At 38.9% G+C, this 10,820-nt stretch overlaps 1 protein-coding gene across 1 annotated transcript; it reads left to right on the top strand.

The window, feature by feature from the left end:
• Nucleotides 1-214: 214 nt before the first annotated feature.
• fzd7b (frizzled class receptor 7b) lies at nt 215-4,027 on the top strand. Its single transcript, XM_051897683.1, has 2 exons — nt 215-563; nt 1,548-4,027. The coding sequence occupies exon 2, from the start codon at nt 1,554-1,556 to the stop codon at nt 3,225-3,227; it is 1,674 nt and encodes a 557-aa protein (XP_051753643.1). The 5' UTR covers nt 215-563; nt 1,548-1,553; the 3' UTR covers nt 3,228-4,027.
• Nucleotides 4,028-10,820: the final 6,793 nt, after the last annotated feature.

Below are 10,820 nucleotides of genomic sequence, written 5' to 3'. Positions count from 1 at the left end.
AATAAAGAGATATGCCTACATATTCATATATTTAAAATAAATTAATTTAGGTGAGGAAGACACTGCAACTTTTTCTCCCACTTTTTTCTGAAATATTCTTTCCGATCCAATAAGGAACGTTTCGTTAAGAAAAACACATCTTCCTATTGGTCGAAAGGTGAGAGGTTTCAAGGCGCCCCGCGGTGAGGCGCTAAGGACAGTGAATGAAGGGCTGCTTGAAACCGTTTTATCATTACTGTGGAACAATGTGGAGTCAGCGTATCAACTTTACACAGATAGAGCTGCAGATTCAACAGGAGTGGCGGAGAAAGTTTCTTACATTGTTTTAAGGGAGAGGAGGGCCGAAAGTAAAAGGAGGCAGATGTTTGGGAATTCTGATGATGAAATATGTGGAGGAGTCTAGAAAAAGTGGACATGAATACCTGAACGCAAGACTCTGAACTGGAGGATAGTTTGTGATTCGCCTTGTACGAGTGATCGGTCACGTCTGGAGCTACAGATCGGGATTTGAGGAATATCACATTGTAGTACAAGCCGAAGTTTCGCGGAGCACCTAAACTCCAGTAAGTTTACATTTGTTTGTGTTCGGTTTCTATGCGATAATAGATGAAGTTTAAGTCTGTTTATAGAGCTTTATCTCTTTAGATAGATTTAATCTTACGACTTAGTCAGTGAAACATTCCTTTGTTTAAAAGTTTTCCCAAAACTAGTTTTCACATTTTTTTTCTTTAAGCTTGTTAGTACAATGCATTTTATGTTTTGTATTATTTTATTCCTACTTATTAATCCAATAGTGACTTTTTAAATTGTAAATAGTAATTGTTCATTAAAGACCAGTAGTGGCTATCTAATTATTCACTAGTACTTAATCACTGCATACTAGTAGGCTAGTTATTAATTTGCTACTAGTCCCCATACTGACATTGTAACTTTACCATTGTTGCTGGTAACAAATTGCAGATTTTGCTACTGTATTCTAGGGGGTGGTTTTTAATATAACTAGTAACTTTCGTTTATCTCACTAGTTATAACACACTAGCTCAGTAATTAGTTGTTTAATAAGTAATGACAAGTCAGAATGACTACTTTTATAGTTACATTAAAACATTTTACTAGTAAGATGGTTATGTTACTATAAACTCCAGTACTAAGAAAACTTAGAGACTAGATACTAGTAACTCTTTGAATAGTTTTAAGCATTAAAGATTAAGTTCTACTACCTAATGAATAGTTAATTGTAAAATTAAAACAGGTATTAGCAACAAATATAATGCATTGTAGTCAGAAGTGAATAGTTGCCCTCAGAATTCCATCCGAAATTTGCTTGCAGTAACAATGTAGAATAGTTTCTGCTTATTTGGATAATGACCAACTGAATAGATCATTTAGAAAAGTATTTGTATTCAGTGATTTGTTACTAGTGAAATTGTTAAAGATTCTAGTCACTATTGGATTTCTTAATAATTCAAATAAGTACTAGAATTGTAAAAATAAGTACTAGTTAGTTGTGAGGAATAAATGTTTTTCCATATTTCTGTGTTTTCCAGACAACAATGATGGCGGTATGGAAAGACAGTCCATGTATTCGCAAATCATGCTACATGTTCATCACAACACTTCTACTTGGACTGTGTTCAGCCCAGTATCACGGAGAGAAGGGTATATCCGTCCCAGAGCACGGGTTCTGCCAGCCCATATCAATCCCCCTGTGCACAGACATTCAGTATAACCAAACTATCATGCCAAACCTCCTGGGACACACCAACCAGGAGGATGCAGGACTGGAGGTGCACCAGTTCTACCCCCTGGTCAAAGTTCAATGCTCTCAAGATTTGAAGTTTTTCCTCTGCTCCATGTATGCGCCAGTGTGTACAGTTCTAGAACAGGCTATCCCACCCTGTCGTTCCTTGTGTGAGCGCGCGAGACAAGGGTGCGAGGCCCTCATGAACAAGTTCGGCTTCCAGTGGCCCGAACGACTCCGCTGTGAGAACTTTCCCGTGCATGGAGCCGGAGAGATCTGCGTGGGACAAAACAAATCAGACCCCGACATCCCGACGACAGACCCTGCGCCATATATACCAGACCCCTTCACTCCACGTGCGCATCTGCCACGCCAAAGTCAGGCTTTCACTTGCCCTCTTCAACTAACAGTCCCTTCCTATCTCAATTACCAGTTTTTGGGGGCGAAAAACTGTGGCGCCCCTTGCGAGCACAAACAGCCACATGGACTGATGTACTTTAAGGAGGAGGAGGTCCGATTCGGTCGGCTCTGGGTGGGAATCTGGTCTATCCTGTGCTGTGTGAGCACCCTGTTCACGGTCCTCACTTACCTTGTGGATATGCGCCGGTTCCGTTACCCGGAACGCCCCATCATCTTCCTCTCCGGGTGTTACTTTATGGTGGCGGTGGCTTATGCAGCCGGGTTTTTGCTGGAGGATAAGGTGGTTTGCATTGACAAGTTCAGGGATGATGCTTATAGGACTGTGGCGCAAGGAACTAAAAAGGAGGGCTGCACCATTCTCTTCATGATCCTGTATTTCTTTGGCATGGCCAGCTCCATCTGGTGGGTGATCCTGTCTCTCACCTGGTTCCTTTCTGCTGGAATGAAATGGGGCCATGAAGCTATCGAAGCTAACTCTCAATATTTCCATCTGGCAGCATGGGCCGTCCCCGCTGTGAAGACCATCACTATCCTCGCCTTGGGACAAGTGGATGGTGACCTGCTGACCGGCGTGTGTTACGTGGGCATCTACAACGTCGACGCCCTACGTGGATTCGTCCTCGCCCCCCTCTTTGTTTACCTCTTCATCGGAACGTCTTTCCTTCTAGCTGGATTTGTCTCATTGTTTCGCATCCGTACCATTATGAAGCACGACGGCACCAAGACAGAAAAACTGGAGAAGCTGATGGTACGGATTGGTGTTTTCAGCGTCCTCTACACCGTTCCGGCTACCATCGTCATTGCATGTTACTTCTACGAACAGGCGTTCCGTGAGCAGTGGGAAAAAACCTGGCACATGCAGACGTGCAAGCGCTTTGCCGTGCCGTGCCCGGCCAACAACTTTGCGCCTATGACGCCTGATTTCACTGTGTTTATGATCAAGTACCTCATGACTATGATCGTAGGAATCACGTCAGGATTCTGGATCTGGTCTGGAAAAACTCTACAGTCGTGGCGAAGGTTTTACAAAAGGCTGGGCAACAATCAAGGGGAGACAACAGTGTGAACTGAACTTTGTGGACTGCATGTGAGAAATACAGGTCAATATTGAAAGGAAACGTGAACTGTGATCAGGTCACACTACGTTGAACCATGCTGATGGTAAAAGACACTGCTGTGTGAGCTCAGCATGATACTTTTCTCATTTAAAGTAACATATAAAGTGCCCAACACTTTTGAAAGCACAACTCCAAAGAACATGCATTTCTCCAATGGACTCAAAATGTTTTTAAAGCCTTGGAAACCCTACTAATGATTTAATGGAAAAGATGGCATAACTCTTATCTGTGGGATTTTTAATGCTGACTTGTTATCAGGAGTTTACGCCGTGATTTCTTCACCTCACGGCGGCCAAAAATGTCTGCAATTTAGTGCCTTGCAGTACTGATCAATTTCTGTTGTTGAATGAATGTCTCTTCTGTTTTATTTACCACATTTTTGGTCATTTTCTCATAGATTACATATTTTAGTATCTGGTTGCACATGGCCATTTATTTAGATTTTAGAACTAGTTAAATTTAATGTTCTTTGGTCATGAGTTGCTTATTCATCCATGTTGCCATATCAAGTCAGGTCTCATTAAGTAATTTAATATTCAGGCATTTTAAAGGCCTTAGCGATGTGAAAGTGACTGACAGGATTAAAAATGTTTAGCAAAGAGGTATGTACAGGAGGAAATGTTACCATATTTCATTATTTGTAAATATCACATTTCTGTCAAAAGATGTATGATGTATTTAAGCAGATTCATTTTGTTTAAGGCCTTTTTCAATTTCACTTAATAAAGTGATTAGATTTTTAAAAGCTGCTTTGATTGGCTTGATTTCCTTTGCACAAATGGTGGCTTGAGTCATTGCTCTGACGACACTTTGATATTTCCCCCCAAGACAGTTGTTAGCAAGGAGTTGAAACCGATAGTAGCATAATTTACTTAAATAACAGACCTCAAGTGAGTAGCCCTCCATGTGTCTTAATGGTTTCAGTGTGTAGCTTGAATCTAAGATGGAAGAGAAGAGGAAAGCATGGAAAATTACAGAAAATGGGTGAACAAAAGAATCAAGGGGGTCTATGATGGTGAAAGAGTAAACATTTCTCTTAAGAAAGAAAAAACAAAAGTGGCCTACAAAAACAGGATATAATCACGGATGGTGTGAAGTTTGCCACCTTGCCTGTGGGACAACAGGAAACCCTGAGATGTACCAAAACATAAGATCTCTTCCCTTCTTCTCCAGATGAAACTGGATACCGCTTCATTCTTTAGGGTGAGGGGAAACGCCCCATCCCACATCCCCTTCTGTTTTTTTTTTTTTTTTTTTTTTTTTCCAGGGGGTTGGGGGATGTTTCTCAGTAAGGGCATTTGGAAGGTGATGGGGGTGGGTGGGTTACAGTATCTGTTAGAAGGCTAGTCCAAGCGGTTTATGCAACCAGGTACTGGAATACCAAAGATTACATGGTAAAGAGATAATGTTTTAACTTTACACCAACATTAGATCATGCAGTTGTTTTTCCAGTATAATATGATTATTTGTGTGGGTACATGCACCCTAGTGTCTGACTGGGTGTGTTGTCACTCAGTGCTTCTGGGAGTGTGAAGTGTGTAAAATTCACAGCGTGTGCAGCCAAGAAACGTCCATCACTTGGATTGACAGTCGGGTTATACATTTTTTTTTACAACAGCGTAAACTGTCACCATCTGATTTGCTGCCCATACGTAAACACTCATACATGTTTCTAAGGTGAGATATGGGGCATTCTCAGGAAACACTGCCATTTGTGTGTTATATGTGTCCCTATAATTAATTAACTGATACTGAACTTATTTTGCCTTCACATGCTATCAGAAATTTCTTCCCACTTCTGAAGTTGTGATTACAAGAAAAAAACAGGAATCGTGGAGGACACCGGGTTTATTTATGCCTATTTCTTGGGGAAATCTTATTAAAGCCAAAATATATTGAAATGTAGCGTATAAAATGTAGTGTCCAATTTGTTGACAACCATATACACATTCACCACATCTAGAAATTCCATTCTGGAATTTCAGTCAAATACATACTATTTTTGTTGTGTATAAAGCATACAATATGCTTCAAATGGTTATTCATATGTAAATATGCACTACGTTAATGCACTACGTTCTCTCCTCCGCCACGTTTAAAGTTTATGGCACGCCCAACTCAGAAACCCGGGTATCAAAATTATCTCAGAGTGTCCCAGTAGTAAATACGACTTGAGAGGGCATTCATGTCCAATTTCCCACTTGGAAACTCGATAATTTCAATAGCACGTGAAGCCAGCATAAGCCACACCATTTAATACATTTAATACCAAATTTGTCCTTTTACTTTGTCCTGGCACTTTTTGTTCACCCATGTTTTGCTGTGAAATCCCCCTTTAAAAATACTGATCTTTCTGACATCATTTAGGGAAGTTACATTAAAAATGACCACATAGTTCAAACAAGGAAATTTCTAATACAGTCTTTATCAGTATTTCATTATGTGTACACATTGCCTTGTCAAGCTCAATAGTTCAGCTCTCTTTGGGAAAAATAGTGTTCTTGGCACAAGAAAACTAACTGTAAATAATGTGTTTGACAATATTTGCTAGCTAAGACTTTTATTAGACTTTTTTTTGCACCTGATCTTAAACTCTTGCATCATTCAACCCCAAAAACATTAAAAAAAAGGGTTGATATCAAACATATTTTGAGAGATGAATGTCATGGGTTATTTAAATTATAATGTGTGATTTCATACAAGTCGCATCAAAAGTGAGTGATAGCATTATAATTTACTCAGTTATCTATAAAAATTATAAATTAAAAACGTAGTGTTATAAGGTTGAAATAACGCAGCACTTTAGGGTTGGGCTTAGGGCTAGTAATGATAAACCATATATGTAACCATATATTTAAGACATGGAATAAAACTGAAAAATTGTTCATTAAGCAGGAAGTGAAAATTTTCTAAATGCTTGTTTTTGATTTTACTGTGAATGATTCATTAGTGCATATGCTTTTGCTTATTTCTTACATTTTATTTCAAAATACAGTAGGCTTTCCAGTGAAACGGCAGAATCTCCCTTGTGATATACTAGACTTCTCCAATCCTTCAGTCCTCTGAAACCTAAAAAAAATAAATTATGTAAAGAGCCAAGTCATTTCACTCGGATACACATACCAATACATAAAAAAAGAAAAGATTTGTCTCTACTTCCGTTTCAAGGAACTTTCAAAAAGTAATATTTGTTCACCACTAATGATCTAAATATTCGGAAGAATAAATCTCCTTATAGTGTGTTTATTGCTGGTTAGGGCAGTGATACTTTGGGCCCCAAGGTGGGAAAAAATGATTTATTGAAATTTCAACAGTAACAGCGAAGCCACAAATGCCACTGTCTCCTGAGAATTAGCCATATATTTGGGCAAAAGTCATTCTTAGGACAAATTTCAGATGTATTTGTCATTACAACAGGTTGTCTGTGAACGATCATTTTGCAATACAACACAAGAAGCATGTCTGATTTAGGCTCAAGAATATTTATTGTACAGAAATAACAAGAAGCTAAACCAAGCTCTGTTTCACACCAATTAAAGGTGCAATATGTAAGAATTTTGCAGTAAAATATCCAAAAACCACTAGGCCAGTGTTATATATTTTGTTCACTTGAGTACTTACAATATCCCAAATGTTTTCAACTATTTGTAATTCGTGAGAAAATTGCAATTTTAACCAAGGCTCCGGGACGTGTGAGGAGTCGCCTGTCAATTGCGTCATACCCGCGTTAACCCTTTTCGGTTTTATTTTGTAGAAACCATGGAAACACCAGACACTTTAATATATTACACATTTTAATAGACAAGGGAACAACTGTTTTGATATATTTATAGACAGAAAACTAATTATTGTTATATAGCTCAACACGTTTAGTCTTATTGTTTAAATCTAATTTTAATGATTTTTTGCGAGTACCATGCTTTACCATGCCTCAGAGAAAAACATAATTTTGTCAAGTAGCTAACATAGCATAATCAGATGCAGTTTTATTTATAGTAAAAGTAATACAGAATTTTCTCCATCATACAATACGTTTTAAAATGAATTGCATGCCATTTATCAACACAAGCCATCCAGTACTTAATATGATATACTAAAATCGATCTAGTTTACTGCACTGTGCAACAAGTGTCTCACCGAGCGAACGCACAGAGTAACGTTATAACATTTTCAACACACTCAAATGTATCTAATATGATAAACAGAACTGCATTACCTCATACTCATGAGCGGAAAAGCGGAAGCGGCGCCGGCGACTGCGGCATAATAAAAGTTCCGCTGCTTGTGAGGCGTGTGTTGCGCAATCGCTCCAGCGTCCTCGTTCAGCTCCCACAACACTCGGTCCTGCTCTGCTTCATACTACAGTAACGTTAATAATCGCATCCATGAACATGATTTCTTCCCGAGTCCTATCCCGATTCTTTTGCACCATCCGTTGAGGTGAAGACCACATGTCCCAAGATTCCGCGCTCAAACTTGGCGACATCAAGCTACGCCTTTGTTTTGAATAGGCCTCTAGCGACCTCTAGCGGACAGAATTCTTACATACTGCACTTTTAAAGTCGGCACGAAACGAAAACTGTGATAGTCTTTTCTTCTTTATTGTGACGTATATCCAAGTGAAACGACTTCTCAAACAAGAAAAAATGTAGGGCAGGACTTGATTTTGTTTACTGGGAATTGATTGGATCATTGTTTGCTATCTCATGTGAGTGACGGTAAACACGTGCACGGATAATTCATTTATAATAAATACTGCAATATTCCATACAAATCTAAGAACTGTCCATTTTGATTTCATGGTGATTTTAACAAAAGAGCCCAAAGTTTCTCTGAATACGGCCACACCTTGACAATTTATGGTCCCCCACAGTCAAGCCTATTAGGTTAACAGGTACATTTATCAATGATGAGCATTTTGGGCATATTTTTTGAAGAAATCTGTTACCTACTGTGGGTCCCAGGTGCCTTGAACCTTCTGAAAGGAACATGTTTTCCCAGGTAACTGCACACCCATTATAGGAACAGTCTTTCAGTCCCTTGAGATACAATTACCTGAATTTGTATCGATACTCAGCTCACAAACAAAGCTTTAACCTATGTTTTTCAAGGTGTTAACAATGTTTACCTGTGTAAAGAGCTGTCTCAGCAGATCACCCTGATTGTTGAGGTATCTTATGTCTATTCTGTGCTCTCTCCTTGATAGAAATATGAAAAGGAAGTTGACGGCAGGGTTGCCCAGGGAAACATTCCTTCTTGATACACAATATTTCCCCCAGTTCAGTTTCCCACAGTACAGATCAGGGAGTATTTGTGCCAAAAATATTGCATTGAGTTGCTACACTTTCTCCTACTCTTTTTCACTCTGTGTATCAGGTCTGTTATCTGCACCCGTATTTTTATCATTTTATTTTCTTCCTTGAGGACTAATTATAGTGTTGGTCAAGGCTGCTGCACCAAACAGTCAGAGCAGAGCAGTCAGATTATTTTTTCACCCTATGTCTACGTCTCGCATACAACGCAACTACTCAGTGCTGCAAGTTGTGTTGTATATAAGATGTACGCACTCTGTACAGGTTCATAGATATAAAGTCACCATGAAATAAATGGTGGATTTATGGAATATTGCAGTATTTATTATCAATTAATTGTCCGTGCACATCCTTATTTTATTAATTCATGTGCTCTCGTAAATTTTAATCAAAATAACTGTTTACTGTCGCGAGGGCGGGACAACCTGTCCCTCACATGAGATCACAACGATCCAATCAGTGCCCATTGGACAAAATCAAATCCCGCCTTATTTTTTTCTTGTTCGAGAAGCCGTTTCACTTGGATATACGTCACAACTGGGAAGAAAAGACACAACTTTTAGGGGCAGTTTACATGACACAGTTTTAAACTAAAAAAGAAAACTTTTTATGCATTTGGCTGTTCATTTACATGACAGCGGGCCTGAAAACACAAACTTTTGAAAATGGGTTTTCAAAGTGCAAGTTTTTGAAAACAATACCATAACTGTCTCCGTGTAAACTACAAAAACGCACATTTGTGAAAACGCCAACATTATGTGCATTCAATCTATAGGCTCGTAGTGTTTCTTTACAAAGTGGCCTCGACAACTACTGGCATGCATAATACAGCGTTTTTAGTCATTTTCGCAGATCATTTTGACAACGCTGTTGGCTGTACACAGAAAACGCAAACGAAAAACTTTTCAGTTTTTACACTGTCAGAAAAAAGGGTACGGTTGGGGTACATTGTGAGCACTATAGGGTAGGCCTACAAATGCTTTGGTTGTACCCTCAATGGGTCATATTTACACCTTAAGGCACTAATATGTACCATTTTGGGGAAAATAAGGTACATATTTGTTTCTAACTGTCAAAGGGTCCATGTTTGTACCATTTAATCAACAAACAAAGGTACAATCACTTGTATGACTGAAAGGTTGACAGGGGGTGGGTGGTTCAAGACTGCCAAACCATGCAAGTGCAACAAATTTGTGCACTTGAGCATTCTTTCAACCTAGACAAATGTTTATATACTATTCTTTTCATGGATCGCGGAAAGTACCGAAAGAAGGGGGTGGGGGTGGGGGGTGGTAGAGGGGCGTGGTTTGCAGAACTTCACACACTGGATGAGAAGCGCCACGTTTTAACTAAGGAAAACTTTAACATACCCTTATGCCAGTGGAGTACAGTGGTGTTCTGAAATGAGGAGGCACATTTTTTATTTATTTATGAATCAAATGTAAATTCACGTGCATTACTCTTAACGTTGGCACATCTTCTTTGTTAAATGAACATTACTTTACATTACATCAAAAAAGAAAAAAAGAAACCAAATACAATTTCTATTTTGTAATTTTACACTAACAATGTATTGTAATAAATGTTCTATTTATCAAAACCAAGTCAATCTCATCAAGTTAGTGTTTTAAGCATTTCTACATTCATTCCAAAATAATAACTAAAGGCTGTAACAATTTAAACAATATATTTTATTTGTGTATTGATGTTTTTCTTTTTATTAGTCAACTTAGGCTATTTTGGATCATCAGTCATGCTCCGTAAACACCGTCTGTCACAGACACGAAGATGTATTTTTAATTCACCAAGCTGATTGCACTAAAAATCATGTTTTCAGTCCATTTCAAGTTTGATTTTGACATGACATAAAGCGGTGATATCTAACTGGGTGATGTGTTTACTTACTTTTCAATTAGTCTTCCCATTGACGCCATCATTTGTTCATTCAAACTGACGCGCGGAACGCGCACGTAAACAAGAGGCGGGATTTATTGCACAAACCAATCATATCCAATCATAACCAATTACATCCAATCATAGCGCGATGGAGACGTTGCCTCCTCTCACGTGACTTTCCCCCATTCATTCTCAATTACCCCCCACAAAACCCACCGCACGCTATAGGGGGTCTGATGGTTTTCTATGAGTGGAAAGGGAGGCATGACTCCTGCTGTAACTTTACCTGCGGGTGTCGCTGTTGGGCAGTGTTCCTTTAGAAATACGAGTGAC

This window comes from Ctenopharyngodon idella, chromosome 6 (genome assembly GCF_019924925.1).
Source record: "Ctenopharyngodon idella isolate HZGC_01 chromosome 6, HZGC01, whole genome shotgun sequence".
NCBI classification, from domain to species: domain Eukaryota; kingdom Metazoa; phylum Chordata; class Actinopteri; order Cypriniformes; family Xenocyprididae; genus Ctenopharyngodon; species Ctenopharyngodon idella.
Note: the sequence above shows the minus strand (reverse complement) of the source record. Positions and strands in the feature narration are given on the sequence as shown.